This window comes from Ambystoma mexicanum, chromosome 10 (genome assembly GCF_040938575.1).
Source record: "Ambystoma mexicanum isolate Mex_15411 chromosome 10, UKY_AmexF1_1, whole genome shotgun sequence".
NCBI lineage: Eukaryota > Metazoa > Chordata > Amphibia > Caudata > Ambystomatidae > Ambystoma > Ambystoma mexicanum.
In genome coordinates, this window is record NC_090932.1 from 429,655,068 (window position 1) to 429,677,827 (window position 22,760).

At 49.5% G+C, this 22,760-nt stretch overlaps 1 protein-coding gene across 7 annotated transcripts in view; it reads right to left on the reverse strand.

The window, feature by feature from the left end:
• The window catches only part of PIK3CB (phosphatidylinositol-4,5-bisphosphate 3-kinase catalytic subunit beta), a 2,502,085-nt gene that overhangs the window by 1,120,271 nt on the left and 1,359,054 nt on the right, over nucleotides 1–22,760 (reverse strand). For all 7 annotated transcript variants that reach the window (XM_069617988.1, XM_069617990.1, XM_069617991.1 and 4 more), the window contains one exon: nucleotides 13,144–13,197. In XM_069617988.1, coding sequence (XP_069474089.1) covers nucleotides 13,144–13,197 — 54 coding nt within the window. The remainder of the gene's footprint in view (nucleotides 1–13,143; nucleotides 13,198–22,760) is intronic.

The window sequence follows — 22,760 nt, forward strand, 5'->3', positions numbered from 1 at the left end:
GGAGCTCACTCACTCTCCTCGCTGACGTAACGGCTACCAGAAAGGAAACTTTCCAGGACACGTACTTGAGGTCAACCGTAGCCATTGGTTCAAAAGGTTTATGGCACAGCACCGTCAGGACTAAGTTTAGTTCCCAAGGCGGGTGCAGACTACGAACCGGAGGGTAGAGTCGTGTCACACCAGCAAAATGTCTCTTCACCACTGGGTTAGTTAACGAATAAGAACACAGGTCTGTAGAGAGGTAGGCGGAAATCGCCGAGAGATAAGTCCTGCAGGACAAGACATGAACCCCTGACTCTGCTAGGGAGGAGACAAAGGACAGCACCGTGTCAATTGTCGCCACCCTCGGGTCCAATTCTTTCTTCAAACACCAATGACAGAACCTGAGCCATTTACTCTTGTATTGGGATCTGGTCGAGGGTTTCCTGGCTGCCTGGATAATGCGCATGTTATCCGCAGGTAAACCTACAGACTCAAGAGCCGTGAACTCAGGCACCATGCCGCCAAGTTGAGCGATTGTGGGGAGGGGTGCCACATCTGCTGTTCCCCTTGGTGAAGATGATCGGGAGTTACTGGTAACCTGATCGGCGGACACACCGACAGGTGTTGAAGTTCTGAGAACCAAAACCTGGCCGGCCACCACAGAGCTATCAGTAGAAGAGAACAGTTGACAGAACTCTTCAACTTCCAAATTGCTCGATGAACCCGAGGAAGAGGCGGTGTGCCCCAACGCGAGAAAATCCAGGATAGGATCTCCGCCTTCAACTCCCACTCGTAGCTGACCACTGTCCGCCGGCTGAGGGCATCCGGTGTGATATTCAGCCGGCCCGGGATATGCACTGCAAGCAGCCAGACCCCATGAAGCACGGCCCACTCCCAAATCTGGATGGACAGATCCACGAGAGGGGGAGACTTAGTTCCCCCTTGCTTATGTAGTACATTGACACCACATTGTCTGTTCGTACGCGGACCACCTTGTTGACAATGTGAGGTCTGAACGCCTTGAGCGCCAGAAAAATCGCCAGAAGCTCCAATTGATTTATGTGCAGGAGCTTGTCCTGAGGTGACCAGAGGTCAGAGACCTGAAGAAGATCTAACGTCGCACCCCACCCGAAAAGGGAGGAGTCTGTCGTGATCGTCACCATGGGGCTTGGGTCCTGGAACCCGACACCCACTGACAGGTTGCTGAGAGAAGACCACCAGTCCAGGTCCACTCTCATGGAATCCGGAATCATTATCCGTTTGGAATCCGGGTCCACAGCCTGACGCCAGGAACTCCTAAGAGCCATCTGGGCCCGTCTCATTTTGAGACGAGCAAGAGGAAGAGCCAGCACACACGAGGCCATGAGGCACAGAAGCCTCTGGAACCACTAGGCCGACATGCTCTCCGACTGCATAAACATCTGACATGTGGCCAACAGATCCGCCATTCTGTCCCCGGTCAGATACACTCGGCAGTCTATCGTGTTCCAACGAAAACGTGATGGAGGAGTTCTGCAAGTTCACCGACAGCCCAAGATGGAGCAGGAGCTGAAGGAGAGACTGGAGGTTGCCCGCTGCTGCCAACGGGCAAGGGCTGCGTAGGAGCGAGTCGTCCAAATAGGGATACACATGGATACCCTGGAGACGAAGATGGGCCGCGATCACCGACATCTTCGTGAAGACACGCGGCACCGAACTGAGGGCAAAAGGAAGCACCCGAAACTGGAAGTGCTCCTCTCCCAAAGAGAAACGGAGGTATCTCCTGTGTGGGTTCCAAATCAGGATATGCATGTACGCATCCTGAAGATCCACCCCGCCGAGCCAATCGCCCGCCTGCAACGAGGAGCGAATCTGGCCGGGCGTGATCATCTTGAATATCTCTTGGGGTAGGGAAAGATTGAACTGGGAAAGGTCTAGGATGGTGCGCAGGCCAGCCTGGTTGGGTTTGGGCACCATAAACAGCCAGGAGTAGAAGCCCTCCCCTCGCTCCCCAAGGTGAAAGGGTTCCACAGCTCTGAGGAGCAGAAGTTTCTGAACCTCGGCCTTGAGGGAGGGTGAGCCAGACAGCTGAAAAGGAGGTTTGAGGGGTGCGGTAGGGGGTAAAGTTAAGCGGAAGCCCGCTCGAGCAACTGACAAGACCCATCTGTCTTCTGTGATGGTCTGCCACGCCTCCCAATGAGACGCAATGCGTCCATCTCACCGGGGTCTCGTGCGAGTGCGGAAAACCCTCATTTGGCAGGTTTATCGGTGGCGGTGCCACCTGAACCTGATGAGGAGGCTGAGGAGCGGGAGAAATACTGCGCACGCTGTTGTCTACGGCGGTTATTCCCCACAGGAGAATCCACTCTGCGATTTCTGATGTTGAGGAAGCCCCTAAAACCAGAGGAAGGTCGACCTTGCGACAACTGCCTTTGAGTCTTGAAGGGAGGTTTAACCGGAACAGACAATGATTTGGCCGTCTGAGTGCTGTCTTTGGTTTTGGTAAGCTCTACATCAGTAGAAGAGTGAAAAAGCTCCTTACCATCAAATGGAAGGTCCAGAACCTTGTCTTGCACCTCCTTCGAGAACTTTGTGGCATGTAGCCATGCTTGCCGCGAGGTATCAACCCCTAGCATCAGACCCCGAGCCGAGGTGTCTACGTGATGAGCCGCAGCCTCCAGGAGATCCTGGGCCAAGACCCTGGCATCGGAAAGGCCTCCTCTGAAATCCTCCAGCTTCGACCTGAATGTGCTCCTCAAACTCCGACAGACCTCTCCACATCCGCATGTTAGCTCCCGCCAAAATCAATTCTGCATTGGGCTGCCTGAGCTGCAAGGTCGAATTGGCAAAGATTTTCCTCCCTAGGGAGTCCAGGAGCTTGTCCTCCTTTCCCAAGACCTGAGTCGCCGTCGCGGAGGAGGAAGCTGCAGGTCTGGATTGCAACGTGGCCGCAGCCACCACTGTGGAGGAGGGAGGCGGACAAGATGACAAAGCCACTTCTTCCGAGGAATGTAGCCTGTACCTCGCGTCAATCTTTTTATTTACAAAAAGTCCCGAGTGTGGCTTTTCCCAAACTCTTCGGACCTCGGCCAGAACGTCCTTCTGCAAGAACAGGCCGGTATGCTCCAAAGGAGACAAGGTGAACGCCCCCAGAAAGCACGCCCTCCTGCAGAGCAGTTGCCTCGGGCACCGGAACATCTAAGAAGCTCATCATGTCCAGTACCCGGTCATGGAAAGCTCTGGTAGAGCGGGGCAGGTCCTCGTTGTCCTTATCGCCTGGAGGGTCATCTGACAGGTCCGGCTCCTGCTGAGCCGAGTCAGGCACTGCCTTGAGCACTGGGGACAATGGTGGCACAGGCGGAAGCACAGGGGGAGGCACCACGGGCAAGGGAGGCGCCGGCGGAACCACCAACGGGGCGGGTGGAGCCGGAGGCGCTTGTGGACATATCTCCTTGAAAAGCCCCTTGAAATATTCCCTCATGGGGTTGGTGCGCATAGGCGCTTGAAATTTACTGAAAAATGCGTCCTCAGGAGATTGTTTCGGAACCTGAGGAGGCCTCTCATGAGGTGGAGGAATCCAGGGACGCAACGGGGAAGGGTGCCACACAGGCCCCTCTGCCGATGTATCCACATAAATCAAGGGAGCCGCCCCCGCGGGCAACGAAACATTGTGCGGAAGAGGCATCCGGGCGTTCCAATCATAAACCGGCCGCTAAGGATGCGCACAAGGGACCTTAGGTTCACCCGAAGGACCAAACCCTACACCAGGGGCCGATGGCATAGTTGTTGGGGTAGTACCTAAAATGGCCGCTGTGGTCGTGGTGGGAAGGGGCGCCATTTTGTCCTCATCTGAGGGGAACTGCGGCTCATGAGGAAGTGAGGCAGGGGTCCCCGTCGATGGATCAGGGGTCTTAATTTTAGCCTTAACGTAAGGAACCTCGGCAGAGCCGGTACTATGAGGCCTGGAATGTTTCTGCAACATACCAACCGCCAACTGAGCCTTCGAAGGAAGAGCCTCGGCACTGCCGGTAAAAGAAGAAACTTTCTTCTTTGCCCCCTCAACAGAACTGGTGTCAAGAGCAGGAATGGTGCGCTGTCACCGACAGGGCCTTGCCCGGCCCCTCAGAACTGTTGATAGCCTTAGCCTCTGCACGAGGGACCTCAGACCTAGGCCCGGTAGAAGCCTTATCGGCACGGGCCTCGAACATGCGTTCGGTAACCTCAAGCCCAGCCAAGACCTCGGGCGTACCCCGGTTTTGTTTTTGAGGGAAGCCGAAAGAACGACCTCAGAGCAAGCTCCGGTACCCCACGACTCAGTAGAACTGGGTCTACACACAGCCCCCACAGGAGGGGCCTCGGAGTGTACTCCTGTGATCACAGGCCCCTTACGGAGACCCTCAGAGAAAACTCCGGTAGAATTATTAGGCCCGACAGGCACCTCAGGGCGAAACCCGGTAACAGAGCGATCAACGCCCCTCCCGGCTCGAGAGGAACCCGGGAAGGTATCCCCTGGCCGAGGTGCTCTGAAAATCAAAGAAGTTACTGGGTGTTTTTTCTTCTCGTCGATGAACGCCTGAAAATGCGTAGGAGGAGTCCATCCGAACACCTCCTCCCACTGCTCCAACCGACGTTAAAGAGCCCAGACCGAAAGGGAGTCACAGTAAAAACAGGAGTCCCAACGGTGTTCCGGACCCAAACACTCTAAACAAAGAGGATGGGGAGCCGCCCTCGCGAAGCGACGGTGACACTAACAGTCTGGAAAATCTAGTTTAAAAGACAGACTAGTAAACGAACGCTAGCGAGAGCCAGAGAGGAAAAAACGGGAAGAAAATCTTCCGAGGATGCAAGTGCGTCCGTCCCCGATCGTGCGGAGAAAAGGACTGATGGGCGATGCGCGGGGCGGAGCCAAGGTGGGCAGCGTTACGGACGCATGCCGGGCCCCACGCAGGAAAGCGAGGAGGGACACATTTTTGAAAAAAATGTGGATGCTTTTTACAAAAGTGCTCCGGTCCCGTCCCACAGGACGGAGAGATGTCCCATAAGTATGGAGGAAAGGGGTTGGGACGTAGGAGTAAATGAAATTCACTCAGCAGTCAGTTAGTGTCCATTTGTTAGACCTGGAATGTGAACTGTACCAGACCCAGGTCTTCCACTGGGGAGCAGCCAAGGAGCGTGTCCATAGCTACTGAGGTCACGTAGAATGTAGCGTGAACAGACACCTGATCATGGACCATATCGGTGCAGAATGCACCATGCAGCGGTATAGGCGAAGTACCACTGTAGTTTTAGGTCTGCATCCCTGGCGAAGCCAACTTGGGGTCTTGGTGCAGCCTACAGAATTGGGAGGGCATGACATTAACTGAGGACTGAGGCCCATGTATCAATGATAATGGGCATTGTTGTGGATGAAATGGGTACAGAGCAGCAAGGTTTTCAGTGTTTGTCCTGGGCGCCTAGGAAAATGGGCGAGATGAAAAAGGCTGCCTCAATGTTGGCTGCGCTTTACAGCCTTAACAACAAAGACTGCTGGTCATCATCCACGGATGCCACTCGTCGCTGGCTTGGACACAGCAGTGTTGGCGGTGGGCAGATGGACTGTGTAATCAGCCACAAAGCATGGCACAGCCTTGCAAAACGGTTGGGTTGGCCACAGCAGCCTCAGGTGAGGGCAGCTGCAGGACATGCTTGCTCATGCGACAACACACACCTGCATGTGTCGCAAGACTTTTGTTGACCTTCAGACAGTGTTGGTGTTGACTGCCATGTCTTTTGATTACACCGGCCTCAAGGCTTCGCCAGGCCTTTCCTCTGCAACCAAGTTTGGGCGCTTGCCTTGGATGCTTCCCATGTGCACTGCCCACAAGGCTGTAAACTTGCGTGTGCAGTTGAGCTTGAGAACAGTTGCAATGGATTGGCCTGGGAGGAGAGCAGACACATCAATGTTCTGTCACCAAAGGGGGTGACATAGGGGTGCGTTTTGGCACCACTGCTTTTTAGCATTTACAACCCCAGCACTCTTCTATGCTGTTGATGTGGTTATCTTGGCAACCACTCCCACAGGCTTGGACAAATGTAAGGATTTAAATTTTGAACTAAATGTAGATAAAACTAAGGCTATGGTGTTCAAGCCACGATTTGTCAAATACTGCCCCCTGTCCATAAAAGTAAATTAAGTCAAGTTGGAGCAGGTTAGACACTCCGACTACTTGGGTGTCAGATTTCATGAATCAAGTCGATTGAGTCAGCATGTGCTTAAGGCAGGGAACAATTTGGAGAAACAATCACAATATTAACGCAGTGCACACACAATATACTAGGAAGTAGATAATTCAACTGTTGAATGTCAAATGCAATTTTATGCAATTCAAGGTGCGGGGAACAAAAGAATTGATCCTGGCACATGGACCAAAATACGTAACGAAAACAAAGTTCTCAAAGGTTCGGAAACTCCCACCCCCTCCCACCCTATCACTAGCTTATGAAAAGCCAAATAACTGAAGATTAATTTGAGTAAATTTGCAGTAATATATAAATACTTCAAGAAAGGACTGGTTTGTACACAAGCTCCTAGTGTGCTGCTTATCTGTAGATATCCTATGTTAACACCAGACATCTATCTCTCAGTTTTTCTTAAAATATTTTATTCAGAAAGTGACGAAGCGCGTTTCGACATATCTCTACATCAGGGGTCTTCAAGTAATGATGATCTATAAAAATGATCAATAACAGCAATTATTTAGTCTAGAAACCATTTGCAATCTCTAACTCTTGTACAATAACAAGGTATATACGAATAATGAGACATACTGCCAATTTTGCTTAACATCAAATATTAAAAAGAAATCTAAATAAAAGATCATAGGCATTACTAGGGTTCAAGTGTATGTCCGAATGGCTCCGACCAACTCCTTGTAAGACCGCCATGGTCACTGATAGAAGATATTCATATTTAAATGACAAACATCATGGACATTATCTTTGTAACTTTCGGGGGAAGGGAGTTCCCTAACCTCTGGGAACTTTGTTTTTGTAAAGATTTGGAGAAACACAGTGAGGCCATTCAATTTTTTTTTTTAAATCCGACATGATAGTGGTGCAATATCTCCGGCTTCGGACCAATATAAGAAACGGGCCCTACCGGTTCCTACCCATGGCTCTAAACTCTCAGGTTATGCCAATACAGGGAAATAGGCATCATTAGAGCACACAATCCTGAAAAAATAGTTCGCCTAGCTAATAGCGCTCCTTCCTCATTAGTGCAATTAGAGCTTAACATTGTAAAGCACCGGAGGGGGGCGTCTGTACTCATGCTCTCTATATGGCAGAGGAGAGGCACAGAGCACCCAAGCCAAGATTCTCCATTATTGGTAACGTAGTAGGTTAATTAAGGCTAAGCTCTCAGGTGGTGATGTGGGCTGGTTCTTGAGTACAGTGTAGTTCTCTAGCACCCACAAAGGATGTCCACACACTAAGCTAGTGAAAACAAAGCCTTTATATAAATAAGTAAATAAGGTTCACGGTATATATACAATCACAATAACACACTTTATACTCTGGCACTACTATAACGGAAAATATAGGTCTACGTGGTACCACTCTTAACGATCGATTCCTTTGAAATGCATCAACTGCTAACAGTTCATAAGGCATTAGAATCAGATTGTAAGATGAATCGACGACAGACTACTGAAATAATGCAAGGTAAATCAAGCAATGGCAGAACCATGAGACCATTCTGTGCGACGATCCCCAACCTGGGCAACCTGTAAATAAAGCGTATTGCCAAACCCAGTTCAATTATGCTCAATATAGTCTCGATTCCTTCTAAAGGTTCTACGACCCCAAAGTACCTGGTTTGGTAGAGTTTTTCAGCGAGTCATCGACAGGCCCTTCTTGAGTGCACTCCCTTTAAGGCAGGAGCCACGGGTCGTCAAAAGTCGGTGAAGAAAAAGGGCGAACACTGTCGTTGCGGCAGCAGCTTCGGATCGTGCGGTGCATGTTGACGAACTGTCGAGAACGTCCTGCAAGCTCAGGCATGCAGTGCACCTCGACGACGAGTGTTTGTTGCCGCAAAAGAGTCAATGAAGAACTTTGGCCCAGCATGGTCGTCGAGTCGTCAGCGTCTATGCGGTCTTCGGGTGACGGGAAACCCACCGGCGGATTGTCCTCGGTTGTCGTCGGCCTTGACTTTCTCCAGCAGGCCGAAAGCAGTCGACAAGGATGAGCAAGGGAGTCCTTGTTTCAATGTGCTTAGGCAAAGGAGCACTGCGGCTCCGGTCGTCGACGGTGATGGACTTCAATGTCCGGGCGCTTCGTTTCATGATTTTGCAGCGGCCCCAGTCTCCGTTGGTAGCCTTTTGGGGGTCTGACGTCCAGGGAGCTTTGGCAAAGATCAGGTGGTGCACGATGGTCCCTCGTAGCTCGAGAAGAGGTCTCCTAGCCAGGTCATCTCTTGGATCAGGTCCTTGAAAGCATGGCAGTTTTCAAATTGGCGAAGGACATCAGCAGCAATTCAAGGAGCAAACAAACCCAGCCTGATGGAAGCAGTAAAAATAAACGCAAGGATAAAGCTTGAGAGTAAAGCTGCATCTCTTAAGCAAGGACTGGCATACCTATATACGGTTGGTCATTCATTACTACAATGATGTTCTCTTTGGTGCCAACTAACCAAGAAATAAATTACTCTTGTAATGACAAACACTTGACTTGATCATTAATATAATCAACTCGCCCAACTGCGACCCTATGGACTAACACATCCAACCAGCGCCCAACTGATCCACGGATTTGTCATCCCCACAAATCTTCAAACAAATCGGGAACCTTGGAGTTGGTCCCCTGACAAACCAGGATTTAGGCTGCAGGCAGATTCAGATACAAACAAAAAGGAGGTGCGCAGGAGAGAGGGAGTCCCGACACAAATAACTCCAACCAATGTAAAACTCTATGCATATACCTCGCTGTTGCAAAGATAACATGCGGTTGCATTGACTGTCGTAAAAACATCATAGCTTCGTCTACATTGCAAATCCCCACTTCCTTCATTAGAGGTTTCAGGTAGCAGTGCCTCAATTTCAATGTATTAGGGCAAATCAGCATAAAGTAAGTAATAGTTTCATCAGCCTACCTACACATGGGACACAGACACACGAGACACAGACCCAAGCCATTATCAGTCCAAGATTTTGTGAAGAAAGCAGTTTGCAAGCTCCCTATTCTCCGGCGTACATACAGTGAACGTTGATATCAGGGATTGGTCATTATATCCCCCTCAATCCCCCACAATCTAATAAATCCCAGGTATGGGCGCCAGAGGGGCTGGGTAGACAATCTGTAAGGATAAATGAGAAGTTTCCAGATTGAGAGAGGAACTCAAGGGAGCGGGTATCGATCAGGAGAATGCGTGGTGTGCTCACGTTAGGCCACGGAGAGAAGGTAAGACGTCCAGACGTGGTATCTAACCAAGTGATAGTGATTGGCAGGATGTAGGATGGTGGCTGAACTCTGGCATGATTGGTGCGGGTGACGGATAGAGTCAGGTAGTGAGGTCTTAATGGAGGGGGTGAGGCACCCATGGAGTCACAGGAAAGTCGCAGGTGTTCGAGCAAGGTGACGTAGGACGTCCTGATGGGGGCCTGTTACACGCCCCCATCAGGACGTCAAAGGATTGTGATGAGGGGTCAGTGGTTAACACCGGGCGGTAAGTTGAGTGTTCGTAATCAGCACATCGAGTCAGTTTAAATTGCGTGAGATTATCTCGTGACCCCATGAGGGCAGGAAAGTCCCCTCATCACAATCCTTTCAATCATGGTGACGATCATGCCTCGTAATATCCAACCATTCCACAATTGCTTACAAAATAATAGTAAGCCTTGGACTTTCTAAGCTTACGCGCTGCATGAGAATCCTGACATAGGACCACGCGCCGAACCTGGCACAAGCTAGCCTTGCTTTTACACGCCCCCATCAGGATGTCCTCCGTCACCTTACTCCCCCACCAGGGATTAAGCTCAAACACCTGCGACTTTCCTGTCACTCCATGGGTGCCTCACCTCCTCCATTAAGACCTCACTACCTGACTCTATCCGTCACCCGCACCAATCATGCCAGAGTTCAACCACCATCCTACATCCTGCCAATCACCATCACTTGGGTTAGATACCACGTCTGGACGTCTCACCTTCTCTCCGTGGCATAACGTGAGATACACCACGCATTCTCCTGACCGATACCCGCTCCCTTGAGTTCCCCTCTCAATCTAGAAACTTCTCATTTATCCTTACAGATTGGCTAACCAGCCCCTCTGGCGCCCATACCTGGGAGGATCAGTCCATAACTCTCCAGAGCTCACCCCCTAACTCAATTGGGTAAGACTCATCCAGTGTCCTTAATTATGAATGACATACTAATTCTCTTGGCCCTATCGCTCAACTAACAACCTTTTTCAATTTCCTTCCTCTCCCTTGGTACATCGTCCATGCTTTACCTCATATTGTTATAATTGTCAATATGTATAAATGCAATTATCTACTGTTATATAAACTACTTCTTTTAAAATCCACCATCACCACCACCACTCACCATCACGGATATAACTACCATCTTGCTTTAATGTGTTCCAACCCATTATGTCTGAAACTATCAATGTATGCATATCGGATTAAACATATTTGTTTACGAAACTAATGTCCTTAAACAATGTCACTTCACTGTGTGCATCACCTCACCATCAAACCAACTCACAAATCACAGCCTTGAAAAAGACTTAGGTTGAAACGCGCGTCGGCTGTGTTGCTATTCATCATGTCAAAAAATTGTCATTCATTACTACAATGATGTTCTCTTTGGTGCCAACTAACCAAGAAATAAATAACTCTTGTAATGACAAACACTTGACTTGATCATTAATATAATCAACTCGCACAACTGCGACCCTATGGACTAAAACATCCAACCAGCGCCCAAATGATCCACGGATTTGTCATCCCCACAAGTATATGCATAGAGTGTGGCTCCAACGATCAAAGATCCTAAAAATTACCACTACGGGAATTTAAATAACAAATTAATGTAATTTTAAATTCATATTTGTCACTGTTTTCCCAGTACAGCTTTGTGGAAACTTGTTTTGTTAACGGGGGTAACACGTGCAGCCTCTTTAGAAATCATGGGTTAGGCGTCATTTGAGTATAGTCATAGTTAAAAAAATCTAACCACAGTATATGCGGATAAGACCTGGCGTGCGACTTGGGCGTAAAACCGCAAGGCTGCGAGCACAGCTCTCCTCGCAAGAGCGATCTTGGAACTATCAAATATAGGGGTTCGGTCTCGCTTGTTAGACCGTAATTCCCATCAGTTATTGTATGACTTTAATAATTTAGGTTATTTTATCCTCCTGGCTCGAATTTAACAATTGTGATCTGGCCTTTTATACAGTTTTTACCTTTGAAACCACTTGTGTTTAATGCATTTTAGATTACTGTATAGTTTATGGCTTATGTTTTAGATCTTTCTATTCAACATCTTGGGATCTATTGTAAATTGTGTTGTACTTCAAGGATTCACACCGAATAAAAGTTTGTTTTGACATGTCCGGCTCCTTGGAAATTTTTGATCATTTCATGGAGGAAGCGCAATGTTGAATGATCTTCTCCCTGATCTTGTCTGCCTCGTCATGCAGTCAACAGGACATAGCCAGCTGTCAGTAGCAACCATGATACAAATCTAGAGACGGACTGATCCCGATGAGCCTGGCACAGACGGAAACGCTCAGTCTTTGCTGACCAAGGGACAAAAGTACACCTGGAGCGTGCCTTTTTCCTCCTCATATGAGTCATCCCTTGGATGTAGAGTCTTGCATATTTGATGCACCTCACTCCCATCGTAAAACAGCATGGCCTTCATAGCCCTGTCATCCGACTTCCAAACCACGTCAAAAAACCTTTCCAGCCTCTGGATCCACATATCCCATAGAGGACCCAATGTTACTAGGGCACCTGTGACTTCAAATTCAGAGACGGGACTCCCTACAAAACCACTATGGCGTCATCCTTGCGGGGTATTGGGCGGCTACTGCACAGTTGAGAAACAGACAGAAATGTTCTGGTCGATGACACCTCGTCGTCCGTATCTTCCATGTGCATCGCAGACCACCAGCTTCAGGAGCATAGCAGGGCGAATCACAAGGGGAGGCACACAGCTGCATGAAAACCCAAAGTAGTGCAGCAGGCTGGCACCACCCATGCAGAGTAGGAGCCCTGGGCATATGAAAGGAGAGATGGCTCAGGAGGGCGGGACACCACTAGGGCAGGTTGAGTATGTTCCTCTTCAGGGTGTGGGGCAGCACAACCAGGCAGGTATGAGGAGACGACAGGGACACCACTAGCACCGTACCCCACCATGGTCTCAGCCAGCCGTCGTGTCGAGAGGAAGCCAGTAATCTTGCAGCCCCGAGTAGCAGTACCGGAGCCTCCTCTGTGAGCCACCGTGAAACGAAGCAATCGCGCTCTGCGGTGCAGAGCGGGTTCAGGCATACCGCCTGTGCAGGCCATCGGCTCCAGCCAACTCAAAGTAGCACGGCCCTGTCTAGCGATTGCTCCGTGCACAACAGGGAGCTGCGCCCAAGCAGTGAAGGAATCCTGCAGTGTGGTCTTTGAATCACAGAGCGCCTCACACTCTACCCATAACAGAACTCTGAGGGGGGTGATTGCCCCACATCCCACCTCTGTTGACAGTGGTTCGGTTTGTCTCCTGCCCCAATGATAAGACACAGACCAGTACGTGCTCTCTATCGGACTCAACCGCCCGCGGGTGCCTGGATGTGGTCGTATTTCTTCCAACAGTGAAATCGGGTGTCACCTGACACGTAACACCCTACGTCCCCATAAACAGGAACTGGTCATGAAAAAACAGAAGCATGCATGTAGTTATTGACTAAGACAGCCCCAGTATGCAATCGGAGGGCAGCAAATTAATAAACACTATTAGGGATTCTTTATAGGTGATGGGCCTGGTAGAAGAGACAAATACAGGGTATTAACAGACTGCATACACGTACAACCAGATGGAATTCATAAAACATACGCGGTTTACTCAACAAGAATTCAGAAGCCTCCCACAATATTTTGGCAATGAAGGCCTTTCAGTCCAAATTACGAAACATGCATCATAAAGTTCACTTACAGACATACTGATGTTGTCACTGTTACTTGCAATCTGAGCTGCCTTTTCAAGGATCTGAAACAAGAATAATGTTATCAATTGTTTTAACCAGCCAAAAAGCATTACAAGTTATTCCATAAGAAAACAATATTAAACAATCAGCAGTGAAAAGGATTACAAGAAATGCACAGCTTTGTATGATAACATTTTTATTTATTGTTATTATTGATTGAATGTGGCCATGTATTTTACATTGAACTCTGCTTCCCTGCAATAAAGATTTGGAGACCGACATTAGCCTGAGGCCAGTACTTTGAATAGACCTGAATCTATAAAATACAAAACAAGCAAAGTAAATTGCTCTATGGGTTTGTACCATTTGAGAGAAACGTTCACCATGCGGATGAGACAAAAACGTATACAGTATGGTAAATCAATTCAAACTCAAAACACAAAACAACTTATATTAATATTATAAAAAGCATAACGTTGATGACAACTTTTTCATTCTTTGATGTTTGGATAGTAGCGACAAGGCCCCCTGCTTAACACAGTGATAATCGATTAAACTCTCACGAATCCTAAATGAGCAGCATAGTATTTGGCCAGAAAAATACTTTATTATGGAAGTTCACATTCTGCCCCGATGTATGTTAATACAATACAATAGGACAGGGAGGTGCAAAATGGTTAATACAAAAAAAGACATTGCTTCAATCAGGGGAAAAGGTAGCAATTCAGCAGTTTGTGAAAGAAGAGTCAAACATTGGAGAAGGCGATGTAGAGTCCTTTTATATAATTAGGAACACCAAGAGGCCAATGAAATCTTCTAGAAGAACGAATTACTTACCTCTCGGTAATATTCTTTCTGATGGATGTTCTTCCGACGGAGTCCTCATCTATGCTAATCCTATCCATAGCACAGCTATTCTTCATAGACTTGTCCGCCACAGGGGGCTGCAGCATCGTCAGCTCCACCTTACGCCTCTACGTGCCCAGAGTCAGAAAGGACGTGAGGGTAAATTCATATTAAGGCACCACGCCCCGGGACTTCAATGCCACCCTTTCTCTCTAGCACTGATGCTTAGGAACCGCGGAACCGTTGGAGTAGTGGCTAGCCGTCAAGAGGGGCAGGTAGGAGGGGCGATGATATATCCATGGGAGGAACAGAGAGAGAGAAGTAATTTCTAATGTGTTCCTTTCTCCCACAGGTTTCTCATCTACAATGGACACCCAAAGCAGTATGAAAATCTGGAGAAAGGAAGAGCACAAGACCACCACCTAGACCCGAAAACTCCAGTGGACCAACATACCAAAACAGACATCCCTGCCTGAAAGAGAATCAAGTATTAATGCTCAGCAAAAGGGTGCAAAGGCAATCAGGTTGCCACCAGGCAGATGTCCATGACAGAGACGCCCCTCTGCAAGGCTAAGGTGGCAGCCACCACTCTGGTAGACGGCACTAAGACCCTCTGGCACATCCTTCCCAGCTGGATCAAAGCATTCCCGAGATGCAGAGAATGATCCACCTTGATATGGTCTGTTTAGTCACAGCCCTGCCAGCACGAGCCTTAGCGTAACCAATGAAGCTTGTCATTTTTCCTAGCCTCTGTTGTCCGAGAGACATAGTAGCTGAGTGCCCGCATAAGGTCTAGCGGATTAAACAGTTATTCTGCCTTAGGGCGGACGGAACACAGGAAGATGGATCTTTTCAGAGATGAAAATCGGAGACCACTTTTGGAAGAAAATAGGGTCTCACTCTCCAAGTCACCTTCTCTTTGGAGAAAACCAAATAGGAAGGTTTGACTGGGAATGCCTGGCACTCACTTATCAGTCTCGTGGAAGTGATTGAGAATCACCTTCAGGGTTAGCAATCAAATAGAACAGGAATGGAGGGACTCAAAAGGAGGTCCCAAGGAATGTTAAAACCGAACTTCAATCCCATGCCAGAACCACAAACGGGCATGGGGGAAGCTGGTTAGACAGACTCCACACCAAGAACTACAGGACAAGGGCACTGTAGAGAACAATCCCTGTTCCGCGGACCTCTTGAAAATTAAAATAGCGCGGAGGTATATCTTTAACAGTACCAATCTGAAGGCCCGCTTGGGCCAAGGACAGCAAAAAATCCTAAACAGGGGATAACAGAGAGGATAAAGGGTCTAGATACCTCTCCCAGAACCAAGCTGAAAGGTTTTGCCAGCTGACGGCAAAAGAAGTGGAGCATATCAATGACATTTTCTGATAAATCCTACACTCCTTGTATGTGAGCCTCAAAGTAGACAAGCATGAATGTTCAGGCTGAGGTTCGTTTGAAGTACCGCCACCTCGGAATGGGAGAGCAAGTCAACTCTCCTCGGAAGGGGCCAAGGAGGGCAGATGGGCATGTCCAGAAACTCCACATAATACGTCCTACGGACCCTCTCTGGAGCCATCACGATGAAGGTGGTTCCCAACAGGTGCAACCTCCTGAGAACCAGCAAAATGACAAGGACTGGCAGAAACACAAAGGAGTTAGAGTGCCCATTCGACCATCAGGGCATTCCCCCAGAGCTCTCTGGCGAGGAAATTCCCTGGAGGAGAACAACTTGCATTTCCTGTTCACACTGGAAGCAAAGACATCTACTTGACGAGTTCCCCAAAAGGAGGTCTCCTCCAGAACTTCCTGGCAGAGCTCCCACTCAAGGGAGACCGAATGTCTATCTTCTCAAGGCATCCCCTGTGACATTCGCTCTTCTGGCCAGAAGGGCAGCCATCAGAGAAACGTTATTCTCCAGATCCCAAAGTCACAGTCGCATGGCTTCACAGCATAGCAACCAGGCCCGCACACCACATCGTTTGATGAGGTATCAGAGTATGGCTAAATTGTTGTCCATCAGGATCAGCACAGTCCTGCATTTCAGAGGGGAGGAAGGCTACCAGGGCCTGCCTGATCGCCTTCAACTGCAGGAAATTGATGTGTTTGAGACTTCACAATAAGTTCACTGTCAGTTTCGACAGGTGAGTGCCCCCAACCTGTCAGATGCATCTGTGACCACCGTCACCTAGGCCCTTGGTTGATGAAACAACACGCCCCTCAGCAAACTGTCTCTCACTGCCTACCACGCAAGAGCCTGTGCTACCTGGCCCAAGACCTACACAAGTTACCTCATTTGGGACCAAAATGGTGCCCATTGGCAACAGAGGAGCCACTGAAGTGGTCTCATGGTCAGCCCTGCCTCTGCAACCACTAAGATGCAGGAGGCCATGAGGTTCATTAGGCGCAGAAAGGCTGAGGCCTGGGATTGGAGGACATTGACCATACGAAAGTCATTTGCCAGGCGAGTGCCCAAGACAAATCGTCGTGAGTGGTACGGAGAAACATGAGTCTTTTGTAGTTCAGGGACTGTCCAAGCTGTGCAACAGAGTGCATGTGTAGAGCAGGTGCCCAGACACTAGGTCTGCGGAGCAAACCCCAATATGCCAGTTCAGGTAGCAAAGGACAAATGTCATCACTTCTGAGGCATGTCGCCACCACTGCTAGCAGGTTGGTGAAAAAACTGGGAGTCTTGTTTCCCTCTTTTCACTTCCCATTACAACCCTTCCTTATACCAACCCTCATTATCTGTCTTTTGCATTTTTTTTTTCAAATAATATCTTTACTTTTATTCGGTCTCTATGCGTGTCTACAGACTTACTAATTTAAAAATGAATGGACTAATTATTCATGCTGATATTTTTATATATGATTATTTCTCAAACAATGATGTGTACAATCACAATGCAATTGTATAGAACTTGCCCTGATTTGAAAAAGGCGATCCAGCCGAAACACATGTCATTGGGAGGGGCACTTTGTTAAACGAGTGCTTAAAAACTTTTGTGAACGTCATACTAACTTGCGCAAGTCTCGGCGAGTCATTCTATTCGGTACATTTTCTGCGGGTTTGTGGCTTTTTCCCACCAGACTACAGCGGGACGCGACAGACTAATTAGTTTTTTCATCTTAATTTTGTGCGTATATGGAGATAAGGGAACGAAAGTAAAGGTGTTGCCGGACAGACCATCTTTAGGACAAGAGCCTCATTGTTTTTTGTATAAAATACATTATCACACAATTGATCATCACAAATACACATAAAAACAGATATAAAAACAAATTGTGTGTCTGCTAAAAAAAATGACACTCCAACATTTCGCCCTATAGCCATAACTACCATAACAAGATGGCGATTAACTATCACAAAGGGATAACTGGGACAACAGAAGAGCTATCCTCGCAGCCCAGTTGAAGAGCTACCATTTTATTCCTCAGGATCCATGCACTATGCAAAAAAAAGGCCACAGCATCTACAATTTGTGGGGTAATAGATTGGACCAAAAATTCTACAGCGCGGGCCATGACTTGATCCCTGCCTCAGACGGGTCTCAAATATTTGATCCTTCGCCGCTGGAATGGTTTACAAAATAACAGGCATCACAAAGGGGGCATCTGGTAAAATCATAACCCTTCCATTTGGCACTAAATGCAGCGAAAGGCAGTATGCCAAATTTTACCTTAAAATATAGTGATCTTGCATTGGAAGGCCTGATCTGAGCCAGGCATGATTTAAAACCATCAATGTGTCTCTGAGCTAGGTGAGCAGCCCCCAGGCTTAGCTTAGAAGCTTCAAGATGGAGTAATTCTCTAGCTCTCTGTTTAATTAGGGGCTTCATTTGTATCCAGCTCAAATCACAAAGCCTTCCTGGCTCTTTCCAAAACTCCCCCATTTTCAGGTAGAATAATACATTTTTTATGTGGGAGAGCCATTTTAATCCGGTTGCACCTTCCAGTGACATGATATGTACCAGTGCCTCCCTACATGGCTCAAGGGCTGGTCTACTCCACAATCTAACCCACAAGGCGATAGGCCGATAAATAATAGTTAAACTCATGGAGAGTGTGCCACATTCTAAATGCACTAGTGCAGTCGGTGCGCTCAGCGCTAATTGCAACAATTTCTTTTAAAAGTTATTTTCTCTTCTTGAAAGAGTCTATACGTTCTCGTAACCCCATAACTCTGCGCCTTAGAGCACAGCTGAGACGCACTGCCTCTGGTATAGCTCAAATGCGGGTGAGATTGCACCACTCTTGTGAGGATTAAAGAAAGCCAGAACTGGGGGCGTGGCCAGGACCGCCAGCGATGTGGCGGCTTCCCTAATGGCCTCCGTCCGAGACCCACGGCATCTTGCAATTATTTAATCCTTTCCCGATCGGATTAACGCAACTGTTCGATTTATAGGAATCGGAAGTCCTGAGGCACCAGATGCAGCCCAGTACGGCTCTACTGATCCCCTATATCGCACTGAAATAGCCTGAAACTCCCATGTGAGCCCAGCCGTAACCCAGCACCCTCAAGATGGTGGACGGGACTTCCAGATCTCTCGGACGAAAAGCGCGATGAAGAGCGTGCCTGCCCAAACTGAGGCGTGGGGGAAGAGCCGAGAGAGAGCGGACGGAGCCTGCAGACGGGGGGGAGGAGCGTTGCCGGCTTTCAGGCCGACTTGTGCGGGAGCGTTGGGATCGGGCGGCGGCCGGCCTCCCCCTTCCCCCCACCTTCTCCCCCGTCCGTTTGCCTGAAGCATGTGCTGTAGCTTCATACAGCAGCGTCAAGACAGGGGAGACTCCATTCCTATGAGACGACAAACCTGCAGGAGAAAAGGCGAGATTCAGACCTGTGGTGCCGGTTGAGCGGGAGCTCGCGAGCCAGGGCCCAGCGCTGCGCCTGGTGGATAGACAGGAGAGCAGCCGGCGAACAACTACATCCCGGCTCCCAGGGTGTATCCGGCGGCGGTGTCCGGGGTCCTTCAGGACGCAAAAGGTGAGAGCGCGACTGGGGCCTGGGGAGGTGCTGGCCAGCCACTACGGCCCTGATGACCTGAAGGCTCAACCGCCGTCCGGGCGGTGCACCTCTGGAGCCCCCCCCCGCAGCATCCTGGGGCGCTCCGGCCCACCCTCCCTACTTGGATCACAACCTGGTGTCCTTCTCCAGAAGCCCACTGGAATCCCCCGGCTGCCTAACATCGCCCGACCTCCATCCTCCAGGGCACTACGCCGGTGACTCTCCTACTCCGGCTCGATCCTAACGCCGCCAGGCTGGGGATCCCCGCCGCGTCCTGCTATCTGGCTGCTTCCTGGGGCGCCCCTGCCTATAATCTTTTTCCACCCCCCCTGGTGTACCGGACCTCCATCCTTCTGGCAGAGGAGATTCCCCCGCCATCACCGGATCCGGACTGCCTCAATCAGGGGTTTATCTCCCCCCTCCCCTCCATCGTGCTGGAAGCCTAGTGAGTAGCACTACAGACCCTCCTGGGGACCCCCTCAATCTGCTCCCACCAGACAACCTAGGAGCCTCAGAATCAAGCTACAATACCCTTCACACTGACGGATCTCCCCCCCCCTTCTCTCTCGCCCCTCTACATAAAAGGATCTTTGGAGTCTGACAGACCTTCCCAACCTAAGCAAAGCAGATGCAGAAAGCCTGGGGCCATAACCCCCACAGAATGTCGAAGCCAGCTAAAGCAACCAAATCTTCGGACATCTCCGCCATGCTGCTAGCAGCGTACAGGACAAAGAAACCGGACCCCCCCACCCTAAACTAACCCCACAGAAAACACCAGAGGAGCAAGGAAAATTGGCCACTAAGGAAGACATCCAAGCTTTCATGCGGGACATCAAAGCGGAGTTCCGGTCTTGCATGACAGAGCTCTCCACGCGGATGCAACAGCAGATCAACGACTCACTGAAGCGGAACAGAGGCTGGGCGAGGTGGAGGACCTAACCCAGAGTCACGACGCCACAATCCTAGACACGGGACACGAGAACCAGGCGTTGCAGAACACGAGTCAAGTGCTGGAGTTTAAGCAGGAGGACCTAGAAAATGGGGCGCGACGAATTAACTTGCGCATTCGGGGGGTCCGTCAACAATCCAAGACAAAGAGCTGCCAGAATACATCGGCAATTTCTTCCAAGCGCTCCTCCCAAACATGGATAAAGCACTCATAGGTTGCGCCCGAGAGGGGGAGTGGACTTGCGCACCCCTGGATGTAATTACCAGGGTTCGTTTCTACGCCACTAAAGAGGCCATCTCGGCTCTAAGCCGCACCAAGGATGAGCTCTCGCTTACGAGTACTCAGCTCCAGATATTCCAAGACCTCTCATTGATAACTCTGCAGAAAAGAAGAGCCCTTAAACCGCTAACTCTATTCCTGCAGAACCGGCAGATACGCTATAGATGGCTGTTCTCCTCCACTCTTCAATTCACATTCCAGGGAACCCAGCGCAAAATTAGCCATCTAGAACACACGGAGTCCATCCTACGCCCAAACTCGCTGGAGGTCTCACCCGCCCATAGCCCACTGCGTCCGCCGGGAGAGTCGGAGCCGCTACCCCAGAGACAGCAGCAGCAGCCCTGGTGTAAAGCACAGAGATGCCGAAAGATAAAATGATCTTGCCACGACTGACGGTCGTGAAGTGACCGATCCTATGACTAAAGAAGGAACCAGTGATGCCGCGGGTCCCGAGCGGCCCATACCCCACTCCAAGGAGTATGTCATCAACCCACCCTTGGAGACAAACCCAATTATGTGGTCTGATCCTGGCCCTGTTGGCCGTGGGAAGGACCGCATTGGAAAATCCGGTCCCCCACTCAACTAAAAGTTTACCCTTCCATTGGAGGAAACATAACCCAGCTGCAGGAAAACCACGCTGAATTTAAGTCACTAGAAGAAGACTGAGAACCACCATACTCCCCGCTCTGAGCAGCACCCCCCACCAGAAGACGCCCAGGAAACTCCTCCACCACACCAGAAACTGAAATTCTTAACATTGAATGTCAGGGGCCTCAACGCCCCGCAGAAACGGAAAGCGATTCTGAGACGCATACAGAACGACGAGGCCTCCATAGTCTTCCTCCAGGAGACATATCTGACCCCGGCCGATTTCACCCGGCTACCGTGTCTGGCAATTTCCACTACAATTTCTGGCGTCGAATGGAACGAAGAGGGGTGGTACAGCAATCTTGTTCGCCAAGGGCCTTAGGCCACAAATCTTGGACTCCTTGCTTTACCCAGATGGCCGCTTTGTAGCGGTAAAATGCTGAATCTTTGGCCAACTTTACACGTTGATCTCGGTGTACGCCCCTAATGAGGAGCAAGACGAATTCTCCTCAGCCCTAGAAAGTGCCCTCCCATCATTTGCTGAGGGCCAAACCATCATCGGGGGAGATTTTAACAGAGTTCCTGATCCATTGACAGACAGATCACACCCTCCAGCTTGTAAGGACTTCGGCTTGGCGACAGCGCTACTCAAACTATTTAGAACTCTGGACGTAGTGGATACCTGGAGAGTCCTCCATCCTGAGGTTCAGGACTACACGTTCTACTCTTATGTACATAGAACATACTCACGCATCGACCTCTTCTGGCATCCCCGCAGGTCCTAGCATTCACAGATGAAGTCCTTATTGGGCCTAGAGTCCTCTCAGATCACGCGCCAATCACCTTAACGCTTAGAGCCAATGACCCTGACCCGGCCCCGCGACGCAGATGGTCTCTTTATGACCCGATCCTAAAAGATATGTCTACAAGAGACGTGGTGGCTAAAGCAATAAAGCAGTTCTTTGAAGAAAATTAAAATGAAGATACCTCCCCAGCAAACATGTGGGACGCAATGAAGGCGGTGGTGAGAGGGGTGTTAATCTCAAGAGGAGCAGCCTACCACAAACAAAAACAGATCCGCCGCAACCTAGAGGACAAGGTGCAGGAGGCAGAGACAGTGTGTAAAGCTGGAAACTGGTTCCCGAGAACCTATCGAGCCTTGCAGGCAGACCGGAAGAAGTTAGAGGCCCACTATGCAGAGAATACAGCCCAGCTTCTGGCCAAAACAAAACAAAGCTACTACGCCAGAGGTAATAAAGCAAATAAATTCCTGGTGGAAAGGTTGGCGAGAGTCAAGAGGAGGAACAATTTAGGCCTGCGGAACCCTGAGGGTACAGTGCAGTTTGCTGATCGTGATAAAATACAGATCGCCGAGGCCCACCTGACTGATACAATGTCGGCAACCCCGAGATCCAGCGAAGAACAGCATCACAAAGAGCTGGAGGCCCCGATTACCAGCGAGGAGGTCGACGCGGCCATCAAAAGCCTGAAATCAAGAGCTCCGAGACCGGATGGGTTCTCGCCTCGATTTTTCAAACTCTTTCGACCCCAGCTGCTGGCCCCCACGACGACTCTCTTCAATACCTTCGCCACCTCAGGATCAATTACCCCATCGATGCAAGAATCAATCACAGTTCTAGCTCTCAAACCAGGAAAAGACCCCAGAGATATCGCGGCATACAGACCCATCACTCTGTTAAACCTAGATGCGAACATTTATTCAAAGATCTTGGCAAACCGACTAGTGAAAGTACTCCCGGACATTATAGATCCAGACCAGAAAGGATTTATAATCAATAGAGCAACCACAGACAACACACGTAGGGTCCTCAATCTGATTGAGATAGCTAAGCGGGACTCACGAAAGCTAGCCTTCCTGGCCTTGGATGCGACCAAGGCCTTTGATAAAGTAGACTGGTCGTTCCTTCGTCTCACCCTGGAATCCTTCCATCTCAGACCCT